This window comes from Coturnix japonica, chromosome 2 (assembly GCF_054131305.1).
Source record: "Coturnix japonica strain WE chromosome 2, WE-NBRP24, whole genome shotgun sequence".
In the NCBI taxonomy this organism is placed as follows: Eukaryota; Metazoa; Chordata; class Aves; order Galliformes; family Phasianidae; genus Coturnix; species Coturnix japonica.
In genome coordinates, this window is record NC_140664.1 from 112,582,709 (window position 1) to 112,600,651 (window position 17,943).

Sequence of the window (17,943 nt, forward strand, 5' to 3'; positions counted from 1 at the left end):
TGCTAACATTATGACTTCTGAGATTTTCTTTATCTCAGAGTTCGACTATGGGCTTTGCATTTATATTCGTTACCTCAAAATCATATATATATATTTTCAGCAAGTGGAAGCATAAAAGCTTTTTAGATAAAGAGATACACAAATGGAAACAAGACTTCAGGATTTTTATTGCAGTAGCAATATTTTGGAACCTGATTGCAATAATTTTAGATAGAGGTTTCAGTCTTTGGTCTCCCTTTACTGAGCAGGATGAAGTTCTATAATGGTGATCAAAGGGCCTCACGAGGAAATATGCTGCAAGTTGGAAAGAAGCATATTAAAGCTGACAACAGCAAAATCAAGCTCTCCTGGGACAAGCAGAGTTCAGGTTACTGCACATTCATTATAATTCTTTTTTCCCCAGAAAGCTGGGATGCAGGTTTCTACCTACTTCTGCACATGATGTCAACTTATGCAACATATTTTTAGGAGGTCAGTATACTAGATCCTGCAGGTATCCCATTTCCCACATCAAAAGCATGGCATCTGACAGCAGACCAGAAATAATCCAGAGGGGATCTTCACTTTGTTATTAAGGACAAAGACACACCTCTTGGCAATTATTTGTTTCTATTCAGAATGGAAATGATCCAGGGGGATCCTTTACCTCCAACCTGTGACAGATTTTGCCTGTTATCACCCTCACGGCAGCACTGACTTGCAGTTACAGTATATTACTTTATGAAAGAAATCACCTTTACATAGAAGATAAATAGAAAATCCATAGGGTGGGGAGAGTCCGTTGCTCTCATCCTCTTTTTGTTGTTACCTAAGATTTGACCAAACTCATTTTTCAAGGATTCCTGACACATGACACATCATCTCAGCTCAGAGAAATACCTTAAATAACAGATTCAGATGAAATATATTAAATCCCTAAGCACTTGAAGTCCTAAACATAAAGGGAAAAGGAAAAAGAAATAAAAAATAAATAGAATGTCTTAACTTGTTCTTAAACTCTTGATCAATTAGCATTTCGTAGTCTTGTCAGCTTAAAATGGCCCTTGTATTTCTAATGAAACATTTTCAAACCATGTCTGAGTACTCCTCGTTAAATATTTTTTTCAAGACTTCAAGGAGGGGATTATGTAAGATTTCAGTACAGGGTCTATGTACTGAATAGTGAGGGATAGAGAAGTGGAAAATAAATATATATATTCTCTCGATACATGCTCAAACTTGTTATAAGAAATAAGATGTTGGGTTGCTTTGCTTCATTGTCCAGAATATCTCATTTTTGGATTCAGATAACTCTGCTTTGCAGAGTTCAGGTTTGATTATAAGAGCTCTAGAAATGTGTTAAGTTGGGTAATAAATAAATAACATCAACTGCAAATACAAGTAAGGTTTAAGAATGAACAAAGTACATTCTATCCTGCTGCTCGCATTCAGAGACAATATACAGGCACAGGTGTTCAATCTAAACCTTTAATTAAGGACTTAAATAATATAACCTTAAATTCAGTACTTAATAGCCACTTCCTGATTTGATCATTTCTCACCACTTCTCTACTGACTACCTTAAATGCCAGTTTTTAAAAAGTAAGTAAGAAAGCACTTGGCTTTTTGTATACTTGCTGAGAACAGATGTGTGATTGGAGCATGGTCAGTTTTATTACCAGGCAGCAGATTGGTTCAGGGAACAGTATGGTACAAGAACCTTGTTACTGTAGACCATAAAAAAGTCTGATAAACTACCCACATGCACACATAATTTGCTGCTTCTGTGGGTGCAGGATGATCCTTCTCCTCTTTAGGTGTCTGCTGCTCTGATGAGAGACTGTGATTCTGATGAAAGCTATCTGCTCTGGGAGTACAGATAGAGGAAACTGAGATAGCTGGAAAAAGGAAGTATGCTGTGGTATTTCAAGACAGTGAAAGGCCCTGGGATAAATTTCTACTATCTACACGTGCATATGGTCTACAGTGTAGATGATAAAAATTAGGTTTGCTAGGCTTTAAGGGAAGGAATTGTATTGTCTCTTTATTGTAAATAATCACATTAGAATGGAAGAGTATTTCTGGAGTGTTTTGTTCTCAACACTTGTTTTCACTGCAGTTTAACACAGAGAAAAAAAAGAAAAAGTTACTAAAGCAGGCATTCTCTCATGCCAATTGAAGTCTTTTTTTCGTTGTTTTCCAGCCAAGATCTTGTGATGTGCAATGTATCTCCAGTCATATGTGACTAATATATTTATGCGACTCAAGTTTAATTTTCACTTTCAAGACAAATATATATAGATGCTACACCATGTACCCCCAAATGCTATGGTAGAAAGTATGTCAATAAGCATATGACCTAACAAAAACATGTTATTGTGGTTATTGCTTTGTGAAGAATGCATGAGCAGTAGCTGATCAGTTTGCAGTGGATACCCAGAAACGGCACAAAGACTCAGTACTTTACTGGTAAAAATCCTTTTCAGACAACTGAGGGCAGGTGAAATATTTTCAAAACCTGAGGCTACAAGATATACATATGCCATCTTGATTAAACATATGGAATGCATACTCAAAGAAAAGCCAACTGGAGTCCTAGTTGAGTAATCAAAACACCCAAGCTGAGAGGGGTTAACATGCAAGGATCAGCACTGAACTTTGAAGTTTTCTGGTCTTCATTTTTCCTAATTAAGGCAAGATTTAATAACCAAACCACTGTACAAACTATGTACTTAAACTCTAGGTTTGTTTCTAATTTTGTTGAGAATTCTTAGTAGATTCCAAGGAATCAGTACCCCCTGGGAAGTTCACCCTGTAAGGTGGATTGATTTTTTTTTTTTTTCCTTTCTCATAGGTACAAAGATTGAATGTCCCGCTTTTCATCTTTTCTCCTTCGCAATTAGCTCTTATGTATAGTTTCCAAATAACTCTCAAGCAAAACAAGAAAAGTACAGATGTATGATTACTACAACAGTGATTTAGTTAAGCAGCTTTTTTCTTGTCCTTTTTTTCTTTCTTTCCTCTCAGAAAAATATGCTACTCTACAAGGAAACAGGCACAGTTCAACTCTGTATATGACATGAGCCACAGCAAATCCTTCTCTTTCTCTATCACTGGTATTTTTATATTGCCACACAGATAACAAACTTTTACATTACTGCTGAATTTACAGAGAAGTTGATTTGATAAAAGCTGGTTAAAATTTCTACAGATGATCAATAAATTTTTAACAAAAACAAGATAAATTTAATCAGCTGATTTACTTCAAATGAATCATATATTTACTCCACGCAATATTCCATAGTGAGTAAGCTTAAACTCTGACTCAGCAGCTGAAATGAATGATCTCTGAAATTGGAAATGGCAAATAAAGAGAAGTTGGATCAAAGAAATACAGTATCCATAAGACATCATTCAGCATTCAGCAGGAAAGCATTTGTAATCTAAGCCTAAAAGATTCTTTGATCCCTATTTCATTGAATTGCATGTTTATTGATGCCATCAAGCATAAACCAATCTTGTACCATATTTCAGAAAAATGAAAATGAAGGTCTATGCAAATATATACAAAATATGCATAAGCAAGGTACTCATGCAAGAACTTGTTTTTCTCATCTACCACATGGCCCCAGCATCTACACTTCACTTATTTTTCAACATGGATGTTCATTAAAAATTACTTTCTTTGGGAACTCACCTTATTCATGTGGATCTGTTGCTGGTACTGTTTCTGCTTCTCCAAAAACTGTTGATGTTGCTGCTGGATGACCAGCTGGGCCAAAGTGCTCTGAGGAAGAGGAGCTGACTGGGTTCTATTCAGAGGCCTGTGACGAGGCAGTTTGTGGGCAGCTCTTATGCCAGGTGAGACTCTTTCTTTTGCTGCCAAAGGAGACTGGGGATGAAGAGGAACTGCTCCTACAAAACAATGACATTTTAATCCAGTGTGAAGAAAAATAAACTACTAGCTCTAATAGAAGAGAACTCTCTCACTAAGAAGAGGGGTGTATGCTGCAGAACTTTGTATCAGTGCTGATGCAGTGAGATGTGTACCACACGCCTAGCCATGCTAGGAAATTCAGCAGTTGCTAAAGAATGTGATGAAGTAATCATTTTCTCTTTACTGTAATCAAGGAATCCTTTGAGGCTAATCGAGCAGAATCACTAAAGTGGGAAAACAAACATTCTATCCTTTTTCTCCCACCCTTCCTCTTTTTAAAATATCCAGAATAAAAATGTCATTAAAAACCTCTAAAATGATTATTGTGTTGAAACTTTGATCATTACCAGTTACAAGAAGTTTCTGTTGTCTCATCTGTTCTTTCAGTAACAGATGTTGCAAGAGAGCCTGGTGGCTGCTATTTGGTTTTCCCTCCAAAGCAACATGAGGATGAGTTGAAGATGGGGGAATGTTCCCACCATACTGTCCAGCCAACGCCACTCCTGGTCTGAGTGTCTGGGTCTCTCCCTTCTGCTTTTCTTTGAATGATGATGAAGCCTGTCAAGAAACAATGACACCGGTGACTGCTTTTCATTGTCTTGGCCATTGTTATCTCACTTGATTAGATGGTCTTTCTGAATACAGAAGAAAAAGTTTAAATCTATCTCTTGAACTTTGACTGTGACATGAAGAGGGAGGAAGAACAAACACTGCAAGAAACCAAGCAGCTAAGAAACTAAGCAACTGACTTTTTGGGGCACATGCTTACTTTATACTCTACTATCACCCTTTCCTGAAGAATAAACACCAAAGTAAACTTTAAATCCAGTTTGCAATTACTTATTCTGGGAAGAAAAATCGGCAGTATTTGCATAAATCAACCCTTTTGTTTTTTCAAATGCCAAAAGTAATATTTGGGGTCAGCTGACTCCATCAAAAGCTCGCACTATTGAGAAAATTAAATATATTTTCATTTCTATTTTTTAATGTTCTAAAATTACTTTGAAGTTAGATTTATTTATTTTATTTTATTTTTTTAGTATGTGTGTGTGTGTGTGTGAAATAGCTATGATTTTTTTGACAATATGATCTGGAAAAGTAACTACCACTTTTCATGATCAATTCAAGTTTTCCATCCCTTAAAACCAATCATTTGCTTATAAATATCTCATGAAAGACTTCTAGAGAAATGATTTAAAGCCTACACAATTTTCCTTTCAACGTTCTATGTCTAATTTTAAATGCTTCACTGCAGCAATATGCTATTGGTTAAGTGCACTAAAAAAAAGCCATTAAGCGGCAAGAAACTTTAACCTGCACTGGAACTGTGCAGTACTTATTGCAACCTGTAGTAGACTGTTTAAATACATATATTGTGTGCCCCGGTGCCGCAGTGGTAGAAGTGCCGCTCTGCTACACAGAGGCTCAAATCCCGGGAGTTGGACTTGATGATCTCTAAGGTCCCTTCCAACCCGCATGAGACTGTGATACTGTGATATATTTTTATTTTTTCTTACATAAGGAAATATAGTATTTCTATAGAAGTTTCCAATTCATTTTCTAAAAGTTCTTCAGAATTTATACAATGGTGTATAGAACTACAATATGATTATATGACTATTTTTGCAGGAAATCAAGAAGAGAAAGTTTTGACCAGTATCAAAATTAGAAGTTCTTTTACTGAGTCTCAGATTTTACTTCTAGATTGCTGTAAAGCTGGCTAATACAAAGATCTTTCAACATCCATCAATATGATTTCAATACATGTTGTAGCTCTTTTCTTATACATTTCACACCCTAATTTAACACTAAGTTCTAAATGAACTTGATTGCTGCAGACTGAACAAAGGATATATGAATGTAACTAGTCATTAAATGTTGTTTACATAACTAAAAATTTAATCTATGTGATTAAATCCCTCAAAAAAACCCCCAAAAACAACAACAACAAAAACAAACAAACAAAAAACAAAAACCAAAAAAACCTCAACGTCAGGAATGCTGGATTCTTCCCCTGCTATGCTTTAGCCCAGCTTGGGTTGCCACTGGCATCTCATTATAGAATGTCAGAGGTACTGTGCTTTACCAAGTAGGAGGGATTATACAATTTGAACTTTTATACTCTCTGAAGTTTGTTATCATACTTACAAATATAACTACAATACTATACAATGCAATACAATACAATGGTCCATACTTAGCTAAACTTCACATCAGCTCTTATTTCAGATTGAGAATAATAATTGCTTTCAAGTTGTTTTCTTAAAATTTCAGATGCTGCCCAATTGAAAGAAAGGTCTGGAACCTGCTCTGATTTGCTTATGCTCCAAAATGTTAAAAATTGAGAAAGGGCAGAAAGTAGGTTATTTCAGAGAAAAAAGTAGGAAGAAAAAGTAGGAGGGGGAAAAAAAAGTAGGAGGAAAAAAAAAAAAAAAAGAAAAGGTAGGAGAAAATGTAGAAAGTCTTACGATTGATCACTTACACTGATTTGAGATTGTACAGCTGGAAGTCCCAAGGTAATGTTGGGCAAAGAAGGGGACGTGTACAGACTCAACAAGTTCACTGATTCATCCTGTATCAAAAGGCGTTGCTGTGAAACCAGATGCTGGAATAAAGAGGAAAAACAATTTCCATACAACCTCCAAGCTCTTTTTTAAATCTTGATAACTTTATGCCTATTTTGTTGCTATATTTAAAGCCAGTTATGTGTCATGGATTGGCTTGTACCACAGTGAGGTTCCAGATAGTAGGTACTGTTCTTGTACTTTTCTTTCTTAAGAAAACATCTGAAGTACACCTAAGATTATGCACTGGCTAATAAGTCAAATTTCTACTCAGACCCAAATGCTTGAAGATTCCTAATCCACCTCTTCTCTCATCAACTGCTCTTTTACTGCTTAAAATATCATCAGGATTTTAGCCAATGAATTATTGATTGCAACTAGATAAATCTAAAGTGTTATGAATATGGAGGAATTAGACCTCTACTATAGTTAATAACATTTTTGATGTAAAGTATGAAAAATGGCTCCTACCTATCTATGTATGCACTTACCCATATAATGATATGAAGGTGTTTCAAACACATCATTAATTTCCATTGACATGGAAATTTGGGGTAGAAAGTGAGGCACACTTTCGCATCAGTCATTAATATATATATATACACCGCGTCTATTTCTGCATATACACAAAGAATAGCAACTCATCATTCTCTGATGGTGGAATATCCCCTCACAGCTTTCCTAATTCCTTAAAATTTAAAATATTTAACACTTGTTTTGAATCCTTGTGATATAATTTTCAGGGGCATGCAATTGCTGATATAATTAATGTCAAGTAAAATCAGGCATACTACAAAGATCACCCACCATCTTTCCATTTTAGAGAAGAAATATAAAAAATTACATTACTGTAATAGGAATATTTTAATGCCCTCGTGTTTCTGCTTTAACAGTCATGTTTTTCAACATGTGGTCTAGTATAGTTGCTTGAATTACGTTTTCTCTTTAACTCTTGCTTCCCTCCCAGAATTTTAACACAATGAGACCTACAAAGGTCTTATTAGACTTAGGAACTCTGGCATGATATGGTCCCCAAGGGAACAACATCCTTGAAAAAGAATACCCCGTGTAACAGTATGACACAGTGACTGCTTTCTTCCCAAACAAAAAGCATATGGGACTCCAATAATAGACCACCTCCAAGAGGGATACTGCACACTCGGGCTTTGACTAAAGTAAATATAATAACTTGTCAAGCATGTTGTGGGGAGCTGTAGATTTTCCCTGGACAAACCTGGAATATCAATTAACTCTGTAAAATACTTTGAGCTAATACAATGCAACTTCAGACCATCAATGAAAAGCAGTTAAGCACAAAAACACAGGATGTTATTGCAAAACATAACCTTCCTCATACAGTTTGTTTGGAGATACGACCTATCACTGAGACAAAAACAGAAGAAGTCTATCTCTGTAATTTTCTTTTGGTATCTAGGGAATGTCAACAGATAGCGTATGAAACAAAGAAGCTTCACTTTTTCGTTACATTAATTCCTAGCTAACAGTGCCCTGCCTTGGTAAGATCCACCTTTGACCATGATTAAAGCCAAATAAATCAAGACTACAGAGATAGAACAGAGGAAGACTATGAAGATTTGACTGCAAATGGATGCTGTAGCAGCTCTTGTGCTTTCTAGAATGCCAAATTTGTATCCATCCACTGCAGTATTTATAGAGAGCCACTGCAAAAATGCATGTTTCCTTTTTGGTTTCCAGAATGCCATTATTGCTTCCTATGATTTGAATTCACAAATGGAACTGTGACAGGGTTTATAACAGCAAAACATATTCCCATATTAAGATCACATATGACTGTTAAATGACACAGAACAACAGATAAGTCATCGTCCTTCATGGGTTGGATTGAAACCCAAATTATGCCAAAGAGCAACTACTTTATTGCTCCTCCATACACTTACTCACTGAGTCTATGGATTCTGTTCACTGATGCCTAAAGTAGCCTGACAACATAGTGACCCTCCTTCTTGAAATAGAAGTATGATAACTAAATGTAACAGTGAATGGCTACCACCAAGATTAGTTAGATTAGTTAATAGGTTATCACCCACATTTAGTTATTGTGCTCTATTTTATTGCCAGGGCCTGCTGGGAAGTCAGAACACCTACTTTATATGCACATTTATCATTTATACATTAGAAGGGGAAGAGGAAATGGTTTGGCATTAAATACTTGCAACTTGTGGAGATATAATCATAGAATCACAGAATGGCCTGGCTTGGAAGGGGTCTTAAAGATCACCCAGTTCCAATCCTCTGCTGGGAGCAGGGTTGCCCCCCCCAAGATCAGTTTGCCCAGGGCCACATCCAATCTGGTCTTGAGTGCCTCCAGGGAGGGGACACCCACAACTTCTCTGGGCAGCCTGCATCAGTGTCTCACACTTTTTGTTCCGATTAACAAAATTCTTCCTAACATCTTGACTAACTCTTCTCTCTTTTGTTTTAAAACCATGTAAAAACTCAGTCTCAGTCTTGTTTATAAGCTCAAGAATGTGTATATCTGCCATACATGTCATTTGTGTCTCCTGTGTACGGTGATATCCTACGCAATTTTGCTCTCCAAATAGCAAATGTAAGAGCAAGAAAACAACCAAAAGTCCAACAACATCAAGTAGAAACTCTCCATTACCTTCACTGGCTTTTGACCAGTCTGTGCATTCTTAAAACAAATTATTTCACATGACTATTGCAGATTGTCCCTCTGAACTCAAGGGACATGCTGTGCAGGGATCAGTCCTGACTGCACTTCTCATACAAGTAAGATTTAGCCCAAGCACAGCAGGTGACCTGAAAGCATATGACACACTACAAGAGACAAATAGCTACTGCGGTGAACCTTGATGCTGCTGGAGACAACTGGGCCTAATAAAAACAGCACTTTATTTATAAAAGTTCAATTAAGATCTTGAGTTTAACTTCTAAGTTTCATATAAGGAAACTAATGTTTTAACAAATGTTACTGAAAGTACCATTAGGGGAACTGTGATAGGAAAATATTATCTGCATAAGTGCACCATACAGTGTGCATTTGTTCATTCAAAAAAATAGATATGCCTGCCCACCAGACTGTACTCCAGAGGGTAAGCCACGTAAAAGTCTAGCTATTCAAATGGGTATGGCAAAAATACTTTAAAAATTTGTTACATTACTGATAATGCTCTAATTTTGTCTATGTACTGGAGTGTAATCATTTATGGTATTGACTCATGCTTTACTGGTAAATGGCTTTGTCATAGCAACCTGGTTTTCCTCAGCAAAAAGTGTTTTATTTGCTGCCATGAAAACCACAGCTATCCACCCACTCAGATACGAGCACAACACTTACTGCAAATGTCAGACCGATTATTATGAAACAACAGCAATGTGAGTCATTCAGGATTACAGCAAAACAAGTGATACTTTGGGTGATTTTGGAACACTTAGCCTGTTATTAGAAACTTCAGTACTTTGTGTATCTGATGAAAAATTGATTAGATGCATAGTCTTTGAGAGCTGGCAGCTAGTGCTAAACTAGCAAAGAGATATGTAGCAATTTGGCTGCTGTTAAACTACCAAAGAAAATCCCACTGAAATCAAAATGCACTGAACTTGAGATTTATGGAAAAATGTTTGAGCCCACAGGACCACAGTATTAACAGTCAAGTAACCAGAGAGGTAATGAAATCTCTGACTGGATCCAGAAATGGAAGTCAGTAGTTTCAGCTTCTTTGCCCACGTCCAGCAAGCTAAGTGAATGACTCCAGCATACAGAAATCAAATTTAAAAGGAACTTTTTAGTCTCATTTGAAAATTTTCGATTGTGTGGAACTGAAACAGTGGATAACTGGCACAGTAATGGTAAGTGAAGTGTTTTATTAACAGAAAATAAAGTTTGGTATAGCCTTGCCAAATCTCCCCAGACAGACTGCAAGCCTGACCTGACTCAATCCTTTTCTGATGCTGGTTCAGTGCTGTGGGCAAATGCCCAGAAACTAAAATACCCAAAGTAACACACAGTGAACCATTATTCCCCTTGAATTCTGTAGTATCCTCAAGTCAAGACAAAATGCAACTGGATATGACTTCCTGTTTAATGAGGCATCAACATCCATATATGACAAATTTCCTAAAATATTTCATTTAATACAACTGAGCTAGGATCTGATCTAATCCAAATGATGGATCTTGCTCTGCATCATTTACTTTTTTTTTTTGCAATCACATACAGAGGGGCTACGAAGCAAGACCACATGTTAGCCATCAATGCAATTTTTATTTTTTTTATCCTTTTTGGTTACGGGCCAGAGAGAGGCTACTAATCAGTGTGCAGAGGTCACCCACCTGCCCTCTGGATCATAGTTCACACACACAATTAATTCATTATGGGGAAAAGTCACTGCTGGAGGTTGAACTGCCCATTCCAGGTTTTTTTGAGGTGAATGTCCTGTCACTGACCTAGAGAAGTAGCTCCCTTAGCTACAACTCTGTTAAATCACATTTTCTTATGCAATACATATATATTTTTTCCTAACATAAAACATATAAACAAACAATTATTAAAAAAATTTGTCACAAAAATGAAAATTCCTATAGATATACACACTGAAAACAGAATATTTCTGCATTTCAATCTTTTTAGTTACATTAATTTTTTCCACCTTTACAAAATTACCATGGGAAGCATGATTTATGCATGATATCTGTGGTAAATGAAGTTTATCACGACTGATTTACCATCTGTGTTCCTGTCATTATAGGCACGTTTGAATGAAACAGAATAATAAGTAGTTAAAATTCCTTTCATGTACAATTTAGCTTCACAATACAAGTATCAAAGGCTCCTCACACATTGGTTATGTTGGTAAGCACTACACAGATAAGGAAACTGAAGTGCACTAAAATATAAGGCAGATGTGAAAAAGGACTTAGTCACCTAACTCTGATACTGTACTCAAATACATCCACTTTAACAGCATCTGAACCTGGGAATGCCTCATTTCCTACATGTTAGTCACTGATGATGAAGTCACTCTTTTGCTTGCAGAAATTCTTCATTAGCGGTCAGCATTCTGCACTTCTTCAAATTATCCCAAAAGGTAAGCCAGATCCCTATTTCCTCCTACCCACAGCAATCTAAGAGCCTGAAATATAGGTAAAACTTTGCTTTTTTATCTCCACTGGCAAGAGGGCTGCAATGACACTGTGACATGACAGTGATTGTTTATTTCATGGTCTACTCTTTTTGCCTCATTAATTCTTTGTGCCCTTCCTCCCCAGTTTATTTCCAAATGTCCTGCAACATAGATGCTTTCAAGTTTCTTCCACAGATTCCTCCAAATGCTGTGATAGCACCACAGCTGCTTTTGTAATCAGAATCTTTTTATATGCTGGCCTCCTATGTAGAGTGTGTATCATCTTATTCATAACATAATGTGTTGTCATCATGCAGTGTCGTGATATCCCCACTAATTATAACTGCTGCAATTATTCTATTTGTAGGTATAATCAAAGTGAAGTTTCAAATCTCTCCAGTCTAGAAGTCTGAGCAACTACCTATCCAAGGAAGAGAAAGAGTCTTACTTCAGCTTGAATGCTAGATGGCAAAACCGAGGTTTCACTTTCTGCTATACTGCCAGTTGGACCATTGCTTGGGGAACTGGGACCTGATCCAGGGGAGCTGCTACTGACTGAGGATTCTGGAAAATAGAGGAAGAATACATGAATTCATGGTTTGCACCAGAAGAACAACATAAGACATTGATTAATTGTCTATACTGTATGGCACAGGCTGGGATTTTTGGCTGTTGAAAAGTATCTACTGGTTATGAATGAACTATTTACTTACATTGAAGATTTCTATTTCAGTCTCAGTTTCTTTTGTTTTTCCTTTTACAGTGCTAATGAGAAAAGATAGCCTTGGTTTTTTTCCCTTCTGATTTATGTTTTGCAAGGAGTGAATTAAATTATTTATTTTCACAAAAATGGTATGATAATCAGTATCAGGTAGAGATAGAACTTGTAAAAAGAAAAAAGAAAAGATAGTCTTTTCTTTATAATTGTATAGAATCCTGCCTCTGTAAAGGATCAAAATGACAGAGATAGACGGCTTGCAAAGGTCATGATAACGTGTCATCTATTCATGAGGCCTACTGCCACTCTCTGACTCTATAGAAATGGTGCTGGACATGCCCATGGAAGTCAAATCTTTACACATGCAAGTACATCTTTATACATGACAGAATATACACCATTTTCACTGTGACTTTAGTACAGATACAAAAGAATATTGGCAGTACACAAGCATCTTAAAATAGAGTTTTAAAGTCTGTATGTTACCTTGACTTAAAATGTCCTTAACTCTGCTTAAAAGAAAGCGCTGTGTGCTGTTGTACTGAGTTATTATCATTCTCTACTGAGATAAACAAAAGATCTACACATGGTAACAACTAACGAGGTTAAAGATGAAAGAGTGTGGCATTAGCAGAGACAAGACTGTTTCATGGGATAAATTTCAAAAGCAAATCTCCAAGAAGTTAATATAAGTATCTAAGTGTGGTAGTAAATATGCTATTGCCAATTCTCTTTCTTTCTCAGTTCACTTCCAAAAATACACCCTCACTGTGACCAATGGTAAGAGGAGATTTTCTGGCAGTACCTTGGGTGTGTTGTTGTTTCCTGTTAGAATTGATTTCAGTTTGTTGAAGTGAATCAGCAACCAGCTATAATAGCTGGTCAGGTAAGATACCTGCATTATTTTCTCACTAGTTTTCATAGAGCACTAAAAAACCAATATATATATATACATATATATATTGTTTTTGAATGACTATATTAGCACTTTTATATAAGCAAGCATTTTCAGTTAAAAGAGATTTTAAAATAAAGGAAAAAAAGGCTTCAGCCAACAGTCTGATAGGAAAGCTTTGTTTATGAAAGCTGCAAAATGTCCAATATTAACAGGTATTCATAACTAAAGTAGTTTTCTATAATACTCAGAATTATTGCCAGATCCAGATCCATTTTTTTCCTGCCCTTTTCTGCTCTTTCAATGGCTGCAGAAAAAGAAATTATAGGCTAAATATATCTCTACTTCAAAGTGTGCAAAATATAAACAGAGGAGATAAAACTAAGAAAGTGGAGACCAAGAAGCTCATAATCTTTACTTCCTTAGTTTCAGCAAATAGAAATAGTAAAATACTTGTAAAAGAAAAATCTGATATGGAATTAATTTATAGAGAAATCACCTTATTTAGTTACTTTGATATATATGTGTCTCAGTTTTATACCTGATAAGTTGTTGAAAAGTTGTCAGGAGAATTGCATTAATGAGGACAACAAAATCATTCATTTTATAGTTCCACCTTGGTGTGACATAATTCCGATATTTCAAATAAATTCAGACAAGTATGACAGCTTAACAATTCACTGTACAAACATATGCATTATTACTTAAACAAACAACAAAGATACTCAATACAAATGTAAAGTCAAAGCAAGAGATATCAAATGCTGTAAATGTTCTTTTCTTTCACATCAATGGATAGGGCAACATGCTGGTCCTGAGCACTGAAATGAGAGCTGGGTTGTGATTCAACAAAGTAATAAACATGACAGAAGTTACAGCTCCACAATGACTAGCAGGTGGAATAAAGTCTTAGAATCCAGTGTTCATTCAGCCCTTCACTTTTTTTCTTAGTTCAAGGGCAAAAATAATACTGAAAGAAAAACTACTTGAAGACAAAATTTTATTTGCATTTTTCTCTTTAATCTCTTTCTATTGAAAATGCTGTATTTTTACATGCTAAAAGTTCCCCTTTAATTATCAAGAATTCTATCAGCTGTGGTCAAATATATGCCACTATTAAAACATTTCAGCTTTTCCTACTGAAAAAAAAAGCACAAAAAACCAAAAAAAAACCCAGCAGCTTAGTGAGCCCTACTCTTCTTTGCTCATTTATTTATAAAACCAATAATTTATCATTTATTTGTTCTGCTTCTGACTGTTGTAAAGCATGAGTTTTGAAACAGATTGCAGATGATGGCTTTCAAATGGACAATAACTATTTAGTAAGTGGTAGAGAGCAGAAGTTTACAATTACTCATGCACAACAACTTCTTTAATATTATTTTCTTTTCAGCAGCAGAAAAACAAACAAGTAAACAAAAAAATCCAATATACCATCTTAGGAAACATTTTATTCATGTCTGCAAGTAGCTGCAGAGAGGACAGAATTTCTCCATTCTTATTTACCTGTCACCTCAAAGAGTCTCTTCTTGAACGAGCTGACAACATTTCCATCCTTTCTCCTCAGTAAGGGACTGCTTCTCCTTTCTGTTACCTTTTGTTTTAACCTTGAACGTACCTTCAAATTGGGCTCTGAGGCTGGAATTGAAAAGAACAAAATGAATGATTTTAAGACAAATTATTGCTTTGCCCAGATACCACTGGCATTCCTTACAGGACCTCATCTGATCCAAGTAGGACTCAGAAGTAGTGATTTTACTACTCATCATCACCATTCATTCTGCTTCTCCTCATACAACTCCATCATAGACCAGAGACTAGGAATGAGAGGAAAGGCACTGAAAATTTTTCAATGCCAGTATTGCAACTACTTTCAACTTCACTTCCATTTCACCTTCCTCTGATCCTCTTCCAAAGTAACAAGTTCAAAATGAACTTGTATTGATGAGAATGACTCTGTTCCCCACCATTCTTAACTCTAGCAGTAAACAGCAGAGAGGAGAAAACAGTATTTTTATGCTATTTCCTTAACATTAAAGTGAAATACAGTTCTTAAAATTGTAAAGCATATATTTAATATATAGTTTATAAAGTTAATGTTGGTTTGTTCTTTTCTCTGCCTCTAAACATTTCTGATTCCTTATATATTCTTTTATTCATTGGCAGATACTAAGCTCTTAGAGCAAAATATTTCAGTGGATATGAAAGAATTAGAAATGAATTTTAGTTGTAACTCATTACATTCTTTTTCTCCCTAAGGAACTAGCCACTATGTTGTTTTTCTCATCCCATTTCATATCTAAAGTTACCTGTTAACTACCACTAATATTGGTATTAATTATAGATGAATGAAACTTGCATTCTACATCATTTTTATCTCTCTTGAAGGTGAACACTTAGATGGAAATACAGCTTGGAATGTAGAACCTTATAACTGGATTACAGTCTGATGACAGAAATAGAAAATAGCCTCCACTGGTGCCTTTTGATTTCTCTTAGAAATATAACTTATGACAAGGCTTGCTGGCAGAACATTTCTTGGTCAGCAATTTTAGGCCCAGATCTTCAATGTTTTTTCAGTAACACACCAAACAACTAGATTTATTACAGTGTCCTAGAAACATTTACACAGAAAAATATATGCTTTGAAAATGAAGAAGCAGGATTGATTCCCAGAAAACCTAGGATTATGTTTAATGCACCTTGGGCATGTTCCACCTTTGTTTCCCGAGTGGACACAGTCTTTTCGTGCTAAGATCAGAGATGAAGCTCTACTTTGCTTTTTATTCTGTGATATTTTACCTTGATCCTGCATGAACCCATTTATCTGTTCTTATAAGAAAACTCTCTATCAAGCAGACTACTAAGAGCTAGTGAAAGATAACTGTTGAATAGAATTTCTTTGTATTTCTCCTTCTGAAACAAAGGCCTGGCTAAGCAATATCTCAAAACAAAGAAAGCTGGAATCTGGGATCAGTTCTCTCATGCATACAGACATAATTAAATCTCCAAAGGAATACTAGTTAGCAGAAACAAAATAATAAATGAATCTTTCATTCAGTTCAGCATTTTATCATTTGTCACTTCAGTGAAGGAACTCAATCTTACTCTTCTAATTCCAACCTTACCCAGGAAGTAAAATCACACATTTGTTTCCTGTTGTCCCACCTGTTCCCTAGGGACAGGGATGTTAGAAATGCTCATCTGAGAGCAAAGGAACTGCACATCTGCCTGAGTGCATTCTGTGACTGGATGTACCCTTGCACCCCTCATCACATACTCTGACACCCTTGGCAAACTACCCCTTCAAGCATCCTATGTCTTGAGTGCATTTCAAAGATACATGAGTGAACAAAACACTGGAAATCTTTAATGATTAAAATATTAAAAAGAATTTTCAGTTTTTCCTGTTGCTATCATCAATAAGACAAATGGTTCTACTGATAGAGGAGAGAGGACTTTTTTGCTTATGTACCATTTGTTACAGAACTGAGAATACAGTAATAGGATAATATTATACTACACACCGGCACCACAGAGATTATTTCAGTATGAGGACATTCAGAAGAAAAGGTGCTGACTCAGTTTACGCTTTTAGTTATCTCCATTCATACTGTTCCATACTCTTTAAATTCAGAAAATATTTCCATACCACAACAGACTAATGTGATACAAATCCTCTGTAACATTTATTTCCACAAGTTTTACTTCCACATGAATATTTCACACTCACAGTGATTGCCTTTTTATTTTTTACCATATTTCCATCATAATTCTGCATCTGAATCAATCACAGAAACAGAGAGAGCAGAATTTGTTGTCAGTGCCTGAAATTACGAACTAGCTGAGAAGACAGCCCTTGTATGAAAGATGCAGTATCATTTTTAAGTACAAACAATCAATTTTAAAGTGAAAAGGAATGAGTAAGATCAGCTTCCCATCAAAAGACAAAGCCAGCATTTGAGAACTGCTGGCTTCCAGTACTGATTTCTTGAATGACTGCCATGACAGACTGCTAAGATGGTACTAGCTAGAACTTGATGGCTGGCAATAAGAATTCATACTTCAGTGCACTAAATAAATTCAACCAGTTTGAGAAAGACAAAATGCAGAACTGGAAAGTGATTTTTTTGATACCTGTCAGTGTCTGAACCTTGGCTGCAGATGCCATCATCACAGAATCATAGAATCATTGAATCACAGAATGGTTTGGTTTGGAAGAGACCTCAAGGATCATCAGGCTCCAGCCCCTCGATGTATTTAGGGCCGCCAAACTCTATATCTAATACTAGACCAGGCTGCACAGGACCCCATCCAACTTGGCCTTGAATGCCCCCAGGGATGGGGCATCCACAATCTCTCTGGGCAACTTCCCTCTGATATCCAACATAAATCTTCTTTCCTTCCACTTAAAACCATTTCCCCTTGTCCTGTCATTATCTGCCTTTGTAAAGAGTTGGCTCCCCTCCTGTTTGTAGGCTCTCTTTAGGTACTGGAAGGCTGCAGTGAGGTCACCCCACAGCCTTCTTTTCTTCAGGCTGAACAAGCCTATGTCCTTCAGCCTGTCTTTTTGTACAGGGAGGTGCTGCAGCCTTCTGATCATCTTTGTGGACCCTCTCCAACAGCTCCGTCTTTCTTGAATTGCAGGCCCCAGGCCTGGATTCAGTTCTCCAGATGGGGACTCACAAGGGCAGAGTAGAGAGGGACAGTCACCTCCCTCT

At 36.3% G+C, this 17,943-nt stretch overlaps 1 protein-coding gene across 16 annotated transcripts in view; it reads right to left on the bottom strand.

The window, feature by feature from the left end:
* The window catches only part of HDAC9 (histone deacetylase 9), a 445,991-nt gene that overhangs the window by 174,988 nt on the left and 253,060 nt on the right, over positions 1-17,943 (bottom strand). For all 16 annotated transcript variants that reach the window (XR_014943025.1, XM_015853723.3, XM_085538530.1 and 13 more), the window contains 5 exons: positions 14,729-14,860; positions 12,058-12,173; positions 6,399-6,521; positions 4,264-4,474; positions 3,677-3,894 (listed from right to left, as the gene is read on the bottom strand). Coding sequence is in view for 15 of the 16 variants with exons in the window: in XM_015853723.3 (XP_015709209.2) it covers positions 3,677-3,894; positions 4,264-4,474; positions 6,399-6,521; positions 12,058-12,173; positions 14,729-14,860 (800 nt within the window). In the remaining variant the exon portion in view is untranslated. The remainder of the gene's footprint in view (positions 1-3,676; positions 3,895-4,263; positions 4,475-6,398; positions 6,522-12,057; positions 12,174-14,728; positions 14,861-17,943) is intronic.